This window comes from Gallinula chloropus (genome assembly GCF_964237585.1).
Source record: "Gallinula chloropus genome assembly, chromosome: 5".
NCBI lineage: Eukaryota > Metazoa > Chordata > Aves > Gruiformes > Rallidae > Gallinula > Gallinula chloropus.
Window position 1 is genome coordinate 64186535 of NC_140090.1, and position 13484 is coordinate 64200018.

At 45.7% G+C, this 13484-nt stretch overlaps 1 protein-coding gene across 1 annotated transcript in view; it reads left to right on the top strand.

Annotated features, from left to right (window-relative positions):
- The first annotated feature begins 1019 nt into the window (after positions 1–1019).
- TBC1D12 (TBC1 domain family member 12) overlaps positions 1020–13484 on the top strand; it is a 45701-nt gene continuing 33236 nt past the window's right edge. Inside the window, exon 1 of the mRNA XM_084264485.1 lies at positions 1020–2002. Coding sequence (XP_084120611.1) covers positions 1158–2002 — 845 coding nt within the window. The 5' untranslated portion in view covers positions 1020–1157. The remainder of the gene's footprint in view (positions 2003–13484) is intronic.

Below are 13484 nucleotides of genomic sequence, written 5' to 3' on the forward strand. Positions count from 1 at the left end.
CGGCTGCCCCGCACCCTGCCTGACGCGCCGGGTATCCTTCCAGCCCCGGCCCCCCTCTCGCCCCCTCCTTGCCCGGCGGCGCCCTTGGCGCGGCTCTGAGGGGGCTAACGACAGAGCCCAGAGCCCTCTCCGCAGCGGGGAGCTCCGCTGCCACTCGCCCCCGCGGAGAAACCGGGGCCAGGCTTCCGCCGGTCCCCCGCCGTCGTCCTCAGAGCCCGCCCGCTCCAAGGCCCGGGATTGCACTTGCCGGGCCGTGCCACCGCAGCCCTCCCGGGCGCCCGCCGGTCTCAGGGGACCTCTCTCCGTGATGCGGCCGCCTTCCCCGTCCTGCCTCATCTCCCGTGAGCACACCTATGGTACCAGGCGTCCCCCGCAACACCCTCGCTGCTGTTCAACATCTTTTTATCGCTACTCCTTCGGAAAATAAGGTCAGCAGTGGAAATACCGAATGCCCTGCGGGTCCCCTGCCACTGCCGCCGCCCAGGGCCGGCGGGGCGCGGCGCCCCGCGTGCGACCTTGCCGGGGTGGGAGCGTGGGGCAGGGTAAGGTGACCGCGGGGCGCGTCGGTGCAGCGCGCCCGCCTGACTGCCGACCCAGGGCGCGGCTGGAAGCGGCGTGTCCGGAGCCTGTGCTGGGGCTGCGGGAGGGTCCTGCAGGCTCGGTTAATCCCAGCACGAGCGGGCCGGCGACGAGGCCCGGGGCGCCAGCTCGGGCGGTGGGTGTGAACTGGGCTCTGGGGGACGGAGGGAGGTGCTTGCAGCCGGGCCCCGCTTTTCCGCCTTCAGCTGGAATACGATAGAGGCGGGGGAGCGGCCTCCGGGGCTCCGTTCTGGTGGGGAAGATCCTGTCTAGTTGGCATCTCTATGGTCCCGGATGTGGCCGCGCCGGGAAGGGCGGGCGCGCTCTTCCTGCCCTGCCTCTCGATGGTGACTTTCCGGGGGGAAGGGCGGCCGCGGTGCGCCTGCGTGAGCCGGGCCCGCTGCCCCCCCGCCGAGGCCGCTGTCCGATGCGCTGAGCGGCGCCGGCTGCCAGCGCTCGCGGCGCCGCCGGTGCGGAGGAACGCGCGCGCCCCGCCCCCCCTCGGCCCCCGCCACGCCGGGGGGGCCGCGCCCCCGCCCCGCTGCGCCGCTGGCATCCCCGGGGCTCCGCGGCGGCAAATGGTGGGGCCGGACGATGCCGGAGCTCCGGGCAGCGCAGCCGTGCTTCCCGCGGGCCGGCAGGAGGCGGCGGCGGCGGAGGAGACGGAGGAGGAGGAGGACGGGGAGCGGGATGGGAGCCGGAGCTTGAGTCGGAGGAGCGGCGGGCCGGGGCAGGAGCAGCTGCTGCAGCGGTACCTGGCGGCGCTCGGCCCCGCGGCGGCGGGTGGGAAGCGCTGCCCGGAGAAGCCCGCCAACGGGGCCGCCTACGCCGTGGGCCCCCCCGGGAGGATGACCAACGGGGACGTCGGCTTCCTGCTGCTGCCGCCGCCGGAGGACCCGCCGCCGTCGCCGCCCCCTCGGGCAGGACGGGCCGAGCCGGGGCGGGATGAGCCCGGGCCGGGGCAGGAGGAAGCGAAACTGCAGAACGGGGGCTTCCTCCCCTGCTCGCCCGGCCCGGGGCCCTGCGGCGTCCCCGCGGGAACCGCCTTGGAAGAGCCGCTGAGGAGCTGCCGGCTGCGGGGCGAGGAGGAGCGGCGCGGGGGTACGGAGGCGGCCGGCAGCCCCCCGCCGCCCCTCGGCCCGGGGGACGACGCCGGCAGCCGGGCGCAGGCCGCCCCCGGCGTGCGGACCTCCCGGGGCCGGGCGGAGCCCGCTGCCTTGCCCCCGGCGCCCGTCGGCTTCACAGACGTGAACCTGAACTCCCGCAACACCTACGAGGTGAGCCGCCGCCGCAGCGCCCCGGAGCACCTGCCCCACGGAGGGACGGCGCCCGCGGCCCTGGCGCCACCGCAGGAGCCGGCGGAGAGGGCCCGGCGAGCGGGCATCGCCGGCGCCGGCAGCAGCTTTGCCGAGTTCTTCACCAGGTAATGGAGCAGGCGGCGGGGCCGGTACCGGTGCCCCCGGCAGCGCCCAGTCCTAAGCCTGGGGCGGCGAGGCTGCCCCGCGGGGTCGGGCAGGCCGGGCGCGCTGGAGAGGCGGGTTGAGGTCTGCCGGGACAGTTCGCGGGGGGCGGCGGGGTGGTCTGAAGGACCGTGTCTCCGCGTCAGCGCCGTCTTGCTGCTGCTGCGGTGATGGGCCGCCCCAACCCCGGCGGGATCTGTTGCCACTCAGTAAATACATTGCTACAGTTAGAAGGAGGCTTTGCGTTGGACGTGAGGGTGATACACTGGCTGTGCAGACTTCAAACTGGAACTTGCTGCCTGCGACAGAGCGTTGTTCCGTCTGCATGAATGCTGCTTAAACTGCTTGTGGAGTCAGCTGAAACTTGTTGGGACTGGAAGCTACTTTCAGGTGATTCTCAGGAGCATCCTGAAAGTAGCAAAGGCTCTATAAAGCTTTTGCTACCTGTTGATAGAATAGGTACAGTTTAACTACTCTGAAGCGCGGTGCGGCAAGCTTCAAGGACTGGGCTTTGTGCTCAGGTTAATTGGGCAGTAGCACAAACAAAAATCCTGTAGGGCATCCTGCTTCATTACCTGGGGACTCTGTAGCATTGCTCATGCCTTAACATACCACACAGGAGGTGCATTTTGACGGCAACAGTTTATAGCATATTCTGTATTACTCTTATTATGTTTGGAGAGGGGAGTTTAACTTCCAAGTTTGTAACAGTTTTTATTCTCTGAACCCCCGGGGTTGTAGTTATTGTGTGGCAGTCGCTCTGATAACACAGTGTGTCTCTAAGTATTTTGCAAAGACAGAATAAGATTAAATCTATTGACTGAAGAATTGTTAGAGGAGAGGTTTGATCTTGAGGCAGGATCCCAAACTGAGAAATAGGCTCCTTCTGCCAACCCTCAGGAAAGGGAGAGATGGATTCCTGCCGGAGGATAAGGATAGTGGCGGTTGCAGGGTAAGTTTGATGGCTCTGCTTTATGTCAAGGTAGTGTTTCCCTCTCCTGCGCCCGTGTTTGCTTCCCTATGGTACATGGATGTTTGCCTCATTACTTGAACACTTTGACCAGTAACATTGGTACTTGTTGCTTTTTGCCCCAGAGCGATAGCTTAAAAGTAATTCTGGAGAATTTTCCTCTTAGAAAAGTCTGAACTTGATGTGCAGTAAAAGTTGTTGTAAATATACACTGATGTTTGCTGTTTTAAGTGAAGGCTTGGGTAATTCATGGAAAAACTTAGCTTTTTCTGGGATAGAAGCAACTATAGTGCTGAATCCTTGATGGAAAAAAAGGATTTGCCAGAGACTCAGTTTCATAGCCCCTGACTGGCCGAGCTGGCTGACCCATTTGTACATTTTGCCTGGTGAGCAATATTTGCTTCAGAGACTTTGCTTTCAGCTTTACCTATGTGTTTATAAAAGTGTCTTGGTTACAGCTGGTTTTATCCGAGCAGCCAAAATGAGATCTACTTATAAAAAACACATTTACAGATTATGGTTTTCTAAACCAAACAAACTTCTCTTCATTGATAAATTTGTCTCTAGATACAGTCATGTTAGAGTTTGTAGTCTCCATTGCTCAGAAAAGTGGTAATAAAGCTTTCTTTTCATCATTACTTAGAGTAGTTAGTTCTTGTCTTCTGTCTGAATGATTTCTGATGCTTTAAAAGCTTATACTTCTCACTTTTTCTAAAACTGCTCAGGTTCATTCAAAGCTGACAGTTGCCATTGTGAGTGGATTTTTTCCAGTACTTAGAGGAAAAAAAAAAATGCTTTGACTCTCAGTAATGAGAACTTAGTTTTTTAAAAACTGCCCTGTGGTTAAATGTTGGTAACAACTGTACCTCCTCGTGAACCTTCTCAGCAAATAGTTGCTTGTATTTTTGAATGAGCACAGAACCATAAATGATGTTGCTCCTGCAAGTTTAGGCTGTATTGGGTGGCTGTGTTCTATCAGAAGTACTTGCTGAGAGAGAACAACCTGCTGGTGATTTGTCAGTGTGTACCTGTTCCCACAGTGTCTGGGGAAAGGCACTGGAAGTGCTAACCAAAGGTTGTGAAGCAGTCTGGAGCATCTTTTACGCACATGCATCTGGAGCACTTGTAATGCTCTTTGTGTAGTTTACAAACTGTCTAAAATTTGGCAGTTCCCCCCTTCTACCCCCCACCCCCCCCAGCTATACATAAATCTTTTCAAAAAGTGGACACTCCTTGCTGTTAAAAACTGAGAGATGGTGAGGGAGAAGCTCTACTGCCTTCAGTGTGAAAGCTCCATTGTTGTGATTGCCCAGTCAGACAAACTGTGCTGTCCTGACAGATCTGGGTTAGGAGGCTGCTGTTTCCAGCTGCTCGTTTCCATCTTTTCAGTTATCAGACTGGCCTGCTTTGCAGTTCTTTGAAATGATCTGTGTTAATTGTCTGTCTTCATTTCACTGAACTGGAGGAGAAAGTGATGAGGTGAAAGGGGGGGGGGGGGGGGAGTGAGCAGCTGTCAACACAGCATCTTACCCTATCTTTGCAACAGAAACAGTGGCTGTGCCCTCAAGATTGTCAGTAATAATCACTAAGATCACAGGAAAGTTTGCATCAATGACTGAAGATTTTGATTTTTTTTTCCAGATAAGTATTAGATGTGATATTTGGCCCTGGGATCTTAACATTGTATTTGTACCCAATTAAGCCTGTCAAATCAATCCTAGCAACTTTTAACTGAAAAATAATGAGTTTTGCTGTCTTTTTGTTCTTCTACTTTGTTTCTCTCAGCATGTGAACTGGGATGCCTCAAGTAAATCTGAGGTATGTGGAGCAGAGTGCTGTGGCAAGGAAAATTGCATGACTGTGGTCATTTGTCTCTGCTGTGCTGCTGTTTTGGTCAGAGCATTAAGTGGCTTTCTTGAAAGTCACCTGCCACTGCTTTGTACTCCTGTGTGTGATTCATAATACAGTCACATATAGGTACTGTTCTTACGGTTTGTGGTCTAACATAGCAGCTTGCAAGCACAACACTCTGTTTCTTACGTTCCTGGATCACTTTTGGGTAGCCCCAGTGGATTGCAGTTGGTACAGAATGGTTCAGTGCACTGGAGTGTTGTGTGGACAGTTGAATTAAAGTAATGCTGCTTACCTTGAAGTTTGCTTTATCCTCCCAAAGCAGCACATACAGAACAAAACAGTAAATCAAAAAGGGCTAGCAGCAGTGAGTATGCCAGGGCTGAGAGAAAGGAACAGCAATTCTGAACCACTCTTAAAGATGAATTATACTTCATGGTTCTACTAGTATCTACTAGGTACCTTCTCAGTTTGTGTAGATATTGTTGCTTTCTGAACTGTGTAATTACTAGATAAATTTAGGTATCTGACAGTTGGCAAAGCTTCTTGTTCCTGGATTTAGTTTACTGTTAACACCAAGGGTGATATTTACTTTGTTGTAATAAACCCATGTTTTCCTAAATATTTGTTTTCCAGAATTCATCTAACAAGTTTTCCTGATAAAGCCACAAAGAGCTTAATTTATAACTGCTATTTCTGCTAGGTCTTCAGGATGTGCTGTGAGCAATAGGTGTAAGAGGCTATAGGCATAATAGTTGGCAAATGTGCTTCTAAAAAGCATCTTAAGTATCATCCTTTCTTCCTCACCCAGAATGGTGGTGCTTAGTTTTGGAAAATCTCTGTTTGTGGAGATGATGGAAAGTTGAAGGGAGTCAGTATATGCCTGATAAACCCCTGATAAATCACTGAAGCCCCCATCTTTCTCTTGCTGTTAGTAAATGCAGTTCTTCGAATCAGTAAGTAGGTAGTTCAAGAGCTGCTAATCAACTTGCTCCTACAAATGTCCTTGACAGAGACTGTGGAAGCTTGCAGGGAGGCTCACTTCCCTGAGTATTGTTACTTGTGTATGTAAAAATGTGTCTAGATGGATAGCTTATATTTCAATCTATTACTAAGTAGCACTTGCAGCTCTTTGAGCTATGTAGGCATATACCTAGTTGAAAATTGCATCTTGAGAATGTTGAATACCAGCATCAATGTTTCTGAATACAGTGCTTTTCTGTTTCAGGAATCAGTGTGAAACTTTAGGGAATGCCCTGTGCATCTATAGGGAAGAAATCTGTTTTGTGGGGCTTTGGTCAAAAATGAGACAAGTGGGGAATGAGCTGTCCTAGTTGCAACAGATCTTCTAAATCCTCTAGTTGTGGGAAGATGAAAGAACAGATTGATGGGGACACTTCAGAGTGCCTGGTTTATAGTCCTGTATTGCCTGTGCCTACCTCGTGGTCAGTTCTTGCAGACATCCTGAAAGACTCAAGCATTTGCTTTTGGGGTTGTGTTTTTCCTGTACAGATTTACCTGTACAGATGTTCTTCTAAGAGTTCAAGGAAATATACTGACAATGTATTGGGAAGATAAATGGAGATAACTAAGGGAATATAACAAAGCTTCCCTGCCCAGAAATTGTGGGGGTACCCTTTACCCTTCTGTCTTTGTCAGACCTAGGTTTTTTGTTTTCTCTAAGCAATCTTGCAATTTAATTGAACAAGTGGATACTTTAAGTTGATATCAATTAAAGCTGACTGGAGGAAGTAGGCAATAAAGCCTGGACCCAAATCTATGATGCAACTTCCAACAGTATTCTTTTTTCCTGTTAGGGACATAGTGAACTTGATGCGAATACAGAAAAGCATTCATATTATCAGAGTGAGAAGCCTGTAGATGCTTCATTCACTGTTTGCTAAGAATGGTTTATTTTGTGAAGTTGTATTGACATGTTGCCCAGTTTCTGACTTTGTCACATGAATAACAAATATAATGACAACTTAAGTAAACAATCTCCAGAGTAAAACAAACAGCAAACTTGGAAGGTGGGTGATCAGCATTTACTTTTTTGGTTCCCAACTTTAAAAAATAACTGTATATCTATGGAATTTTACATAAATATATGTAACTTTTATTCATAAAATATCAAGGAAATATCTCTGCACATCGAAAGTTGTTTGGGTTTTTTCTAAGTGTGGATCCCATTGTAGCAAATTACATATATGAGACAACAGCCTTGTTTTAATTAGTGAGTTGGTTCCAAGCAGCTCATGAAAGCAAGCAAGGTCTACACGTTGAAAATGCCTGTTTTGAGAAAGTTTAATTGCAGGGCTAATGATGTATAGGTTTTAAAGGGTTTTGTGCTTCTGAAAAAACATCACCAATGGGTCTTTCATCATAACTATGCAAGATGCCATGCATCCATGTTGTCATTTGGTTTGCTACGCCACAGACGTCCTAGCCAAAAGTTAAACTTCAGGTGTACAACTGGAGTAACTGTATGCTGATTTAACTCTGGATAGGCATCAGATTACTATATTGCTCCAACTTCTGCTGCAGCCTGTCTTTTTCTTTTTTTCTTTCCCCTAAAAATCTGACTAAATAGGTGTTGCTGCTAAGACCTTACAGCCATATATATAATCTTTTTCAGGGTAAACTACCCAAAGTATTTCTAGTAATTTCTCCACTCACTTTGGTTGACAGTGTAATATTATATGTTGGTACAGATATTTACATTGGGACTCTTATAATACTAGTAGGACATTTTCTAAAGTAAGTTCTCCTTAAAGTAATGCTGTAGTTTATGGGGAGTTTTGTGGGTGGCTTTTTTCAATCCAAAGAGCTGAAATTGCTATTTAGCGTGCAACAGACTGTTGGAGTTGTAACTTGTTTGCTAAGGAGTGTTTTGCAGAGGCATTCAAACTTAACCTGAGAGTATTTTCTCCCTGCTTCCCTTCTTTTGCAGAAGGTGGCCTTCATTCCTTGGTCTCTTCTCCTTACTTTGTGTCACAGAATTACTTACAGGCTCAATATATTGATAGTAGTGTGACAAAGTGAATGGGACCTCCCTTCTGAATAGGCTATGACTAAAAGGAGAATGCCTTACATGGAAATCAACCACCAAAGGAGGTCGCTTTAATCACAGCTGGCCTCTAAGAAAATTGATAGTTTTATGCTTTTGCTTTTCTGGCTGTTCAATTATTCATTAGGCTATTTTGTCTTGATTGTTTAAGAATAAAAAAGAGCTTTTAAGTTTTTGGTCACATTTCACATGGATGCAAAAAACTTATTTCTCTCTGGGAGGAGAGCTCTTTGAATCTTTGTACTCTGAACTGCTGAGATATTTATGATGTTAAGCTTGTCCTTTTTTTATCCTTTACTGGTTGGTGGTTGTTCAGCTGGGAAGGGACTAGGTTTGTTAGATGGGGTGGTAGGCATTGCTGTAAGCTCCTCAGCCTCTGCTGTGCTCAGCCTTTTTATTATTAATTGCTTCCCAAAGAAGTGAAGCTTATACAGTTGCTGCCTGATCTGTCTAATATTACATCCTGTTAGCCAGGTTCCGTCAAGCCTCTCTGAGATGGAGAGGACTTGAATATAAAAAGTTCTGCAGGTTTTTGAATGAAAGCTGCTCATAAGGAGAGCCTGTGGAAGACAGACCATCAGGTTGGCTCTGGATTTGCGGAAACCAGTCTGCTGTGCAAGCCACCTACAGAACGTGTTTCTTCTGGCCCACTACTGGGGTAGCAGTGTGAGAGGTCGATGGGTGTTGTGTGGGTGAACTTCAATTAGTAGAAAACCAGTTTTGATGGTGATGGATGCATTTGTTCTTCCAGAACTTCTGAGAGCCAAAGGCTCAGACTGGTGTTTGTGTAGATTCCTTTCTTCCCAACTTTAAATGGTATCTGCAGATGATGGGAGGAAACTATTTGCAGGTTTTCTCTATTCTTCTCCAAAAGCAGTCCTTTATTAAGGAGAAATCATGTTCAGTTTCCACTGTTATATTGGAAATTTTTATTTTATATGCTGTCAAGTGAAAGAGTCTCTAGATCAGGTTGTACAATAAAAACTGCCTTGCTGGCTTCCCTTGCCTAGGGCAGTTCTGATGTAAACAAACTTCCTGAAGGCCAGTTAGTTATAGGAATAGGCCAACTTAAGTGATTGTCTAGCCGTAAAGGAGAAAAGGCACCAGAGAAAGCACCAAAACATCCAAAGTCTGTGAGCCAGGCTTGCTGCTGCCTCGGTCACTGAGGTCTCCTTTGATGTGCAGAGGAAGATGCTATGGGAGAGGGATGGTGGTATTTCACACACCTTACTAGTGCTCCAAGTTGTTGGGGTCAGCTTCTCTGCTTTCTGTAGCAGGGGAAGCTTGGCCCTGACCATATCTCAGACCCAGAAAAGCTCAGTCTGATCTATGTTGCTTCAGTTGCCTAATGCATCTGTTAATGTAGGCGCTTGTCTGTCCTGCTGCTGGTCAGTAATGAAGCTATTTGTATGCTGGGTGCCAGAGTGCTTTAAGAAAGCAAGTGAACCATAAACTACCAAAGGTATTTGTGTGGTTGGTAGCTGTGAAATGGGAAGTAGTACAGATTCCAGAGCGCAAAGTATGTCTAGCTGTTTGTTGTTGTAAACTTTGGGTGTTTTACAAGTTGCTGTTCCTCGGACTCTGTAGGCAGCTGAGCAGGAGATCGGGGAACTGCCTCCTTGCTTTGTAAAACACAAAGACATTAGGGAAAAACTGAAAGGAATGAGGCTCTTACATATTAACATCAGCTAACAGATCAAAGATGGATTCTTGCACTTTGTAGTGTTTCTGCAATTTGTCACTAAAGCAGTGACATAAAATATATTGTGAATTGCTAACCACAGCAGAAACCTGGTATCCTGAGTGACTACAAAAGCAGTACAGTAATACTTTGTTGTACTACATCACACCATCAAGTAGTGGATAGGTATTCTGTCTAGGACCAGAAGGGAAAAATATTGTGACGCTTAACCAGGCTGGTCAGACCAATGAGCATAACCAAGTCTTGGGACAATCTTCAAAATAAAACACTACCTTGTGTTTGAACTTAGTTTGCTGAGTTATTGGCTGTGCCAAAGGCTGGAAATCTTTCTCACCTTTGTCTTGAAAACGTGTCTTGTATAGGAACAGTTGGACTGTAGATATAGTGACTGCCCTGATAAAGCTGGTGACTTTTGCCTTCACTACTAGAAAGTGAGGTCCTTCTTGAATAGTTTCAGGTAGCTTGCTGCTTCAGGTTGTACTGTGGTGAGATACTGCGGTGAGCTGATTGAAGAATTTGCTGTTGTCAGGCAACAAAGGGAATGTCTCTTCCCTCCTCCTGGTGTTTGATCCCCTGTGAGCTGCTGTTACTTATTAAGCTAGAGAGTAAAAAAAATGTAGATGACTTTCTGTAGGATTTGTGAGTTCAGTTGGCTTGCAAGATATGGAAGGTCTTGAAACTGATGCAGCAGAAGGGAGTGTTGGGCAGTACTGGTGCAAGGAAGAGAAATGGACTTCCCCTTAGTTGGATTGAAACAACCGGACCATTATGTGCCTGTGTGGGAGGAAGGGGTCTTAGTCTTCTACCACTGTTTTACTTAGAGTATGTTGCTGGTTAACCGGCTGTGGCTTTGCTGGAGTAGATACTCCTGGCCATGCAAAAAATAGTAGAACATCTGTAGTCAACAGGTAGAAATTCTCCACTTCTTGCAGCTATAATCTAGGATTTTTGGATTTTGGTTTAGATTATGTGGGCAAGTGACATTTGGTTTAAATAGCTGCTGAACTGCCTGATGAAGTGTGAAGATTATAGAATAGTTTGTCATAGAGCTCTGTTTTGCTAGTTCATGCTGAGAAGTAAAGGTGAGACCACGTATCTTCCTTTACTCTTTCTGTACTTGAGCGCTCTGAAATTTAACCATGTTGGTCACTTTGTATATGTGTCTGCTTGTTTACATGTTTGTGAATGCTTCAGCCTGTTTGTAAAGCTGAACTGTGGAACAGCTCTTTGTGAAGAGTAGTATGTAGGCTGTTAAAATACTGTTTACTGCTAAGTGTTCTGTACAGTGTGTTCTGTAATATTGCTAAATGCTTTCAACTCTTAACTTACCAGTATTTATATACTTGTAGCAAAATTGTTTTGCCAGCAGAGTTTGTAAAGCCACTTTGGGACTGGTATCAACTAGCAGCTTGAGCAACAGGGTTGATCTAATTTGGTGACTTCAGTGCAATTCCCAAATAGTTCTGTTAATCTTTGGGTCCTCTGAGGCCAGAAACCTCCTTCTTCCCTACCCCTTGATCCTTAGTAGCTACTCCTTGACATTTCATTAGATTTCAGATATACCTAACTGTAGATGAGGCTTTACTTGACCAGTAATGTCAATGGAAATGTCATAGTTTAATTAAACCCAACAACCCTAAACAAAACAAAAGTCCTGCAAGCTTGGTCTTGCTGAATATGCACGTTCTCCTAGTTAGAATTTTTTTCTTATTAATTTTTTGAGGAAGGAGGAAGAAACCGAAAACTTGCCCATGTGGCACTTAAGACTGTAGTTTCAGATTGTTACAGATGCAAACATTGGAATTCCTTTGGAGAGGGTAATTTGGGATAGTTGGGTTATTATGGCATGGAGAGCAAGAAGATGACTTTGTGCTGTAAAAGGTGCAAAAACTAGAAACTTCCTGTAATATATCTGTGTTCAGGGGTAACAGAGTTTAAAGACAAGCTGGTGTCTAGCTTCTCCTGGTTCCAAGGTGGTGGGAGATGTGAACTGTGAAATTGGTTGGGCCGCTTCTCCTCCAGTATAGGGCAGAGATTGGAAACATGCTCGGAGCAACTGTTTAAATGTACTGAATGAAAATGGGCTGATGTTGTTGTTGTTCTGAATCTCCATGTTAAGGACTTGAAATTGAGTCTTAGAACACTTGCATGTTAATTTGCAGATTAAGGTTGAAATGTCAGGGTAAGGAATGAGTTGAAAAGTGTATTTGTAAAGTAGGAAGTATTTACTCTTAATATTTTTATATTCATGTCAGTTTTCCAGCCATAACAAATATTGTGACAAAACATGTGGAAGTGAGCAAATAGGTCCTGGACAGTGTCATGTAATCCCAGTCTAAAATAGCAGTGAAGCAACAACATCTTGTCCGTTGGTCTGTGAAAGAATTACTGTGTACAATCTGGATATATGTTGTAACTTCTTGGACACTTTTTTATCAATTCCTACTGATGGGGTATTGTATGTAAACACATTAAAATGTAGACATAGAATCCTACTTTTGTTGCTCTGCAGCCTTTGTAAGTGGCTAACCAAAAAGGTTTTATTTCCTTTTAATGATGCATTATTTATGCTTAAGAGTTGAGTTACTTGTTTTGTATGTAAATTATTGAAAAGGCTTGTTTAAAGCAGAGAAACTAATTGTGTATAATCAAGCAGTGTTTGGCTTTCTACTGTTACTTCCAAATTGTTGCACATAAGACCTTAACAGAATGGACAAGACTTGAGTATGTAGAAAAATTCTGTTGTGTTCTTTGGCAGCTTCTACATTTTCCACATGGTAAAAACAAGCCGATGTGAATGTAATAATTCTTGCTATGTACTCAGTTATAGTCACGAAGGCATAGGGAATCACAGGCTTGCAGGAGTCTTCAGAATTTGTGCAGGCTGTTCGGAAAGAATGAGTTTTAGTTAAAATAATTCACTTTAGAGCTATCCCAGTAAAAATACATTCCTAGGACAACTCACCGATACAGCTCTGGATACAGATTATTAGGTACATAAGTAATTTCCTTATCAGTTTGTCTTTCAGCTAATTCAAATTTAAACAGATTTCAAACATAGACCTACTTTGTATGCCTGGGAAGCTTACTTGAAAATTAGCATGGGGTAGAACAAGGAACAGACAGGGTGTACAACAAGCAGAGCTCTAGTCTTTCTAGAGATGCAAAATCAATTTTATCTTAATACATATACAGTTTTTAATGGGTATTTTTACCTCCTATTGTTTTTACAAATTCTAAGGTTTTATTGGAATTAGTGGATTTGTGTCATACTTTAGTTATTACAGAGAAATGGAATTTGCAGGGGTTTTAAATGCATTTTTTGTTGTTATATTTAAGACAAAAAGAAAACTTAAACTGCTTTTTGTCTGAGACTGTGCTCATTTGTAGCATTAATTTCATGCTGGATTCCTCCTCTAAACCTTTGTGATTCTGGAAGAAGTAGTTATATAGGATAGAGTGAGGATGCTCTTGATGTGATGCAGATTCCTTGGGTTTTGTTTTGCTTCCCTGGATTTAACATGAGACAGTTATCTTACCCAGTGCCTAATAATGGGTACTAGGTGCTTACTGAAAAGTAAAGTATAATTAACACTCACTTCCTCTGTCAGTTCTTGTGGCTTTCAAATCCTTGTTTTCTAAGGGCTTCCCTGTTGGTAGTTCTTGAGGCGGATGCAATGAGAAGAAATTATAATTGATTGAAAATGACAGTAAACCAGACTGTTCTGTGTGTAAAAGAAAAATGTTCTAGCAGTAAGCTTTTTTTAAAGTTATATTAGACTACTAAACATTGCTGAAGAGATCACTTGTTGTGGAACTATTTTATATGGACATTAGTGAGAAAACATTTTGACC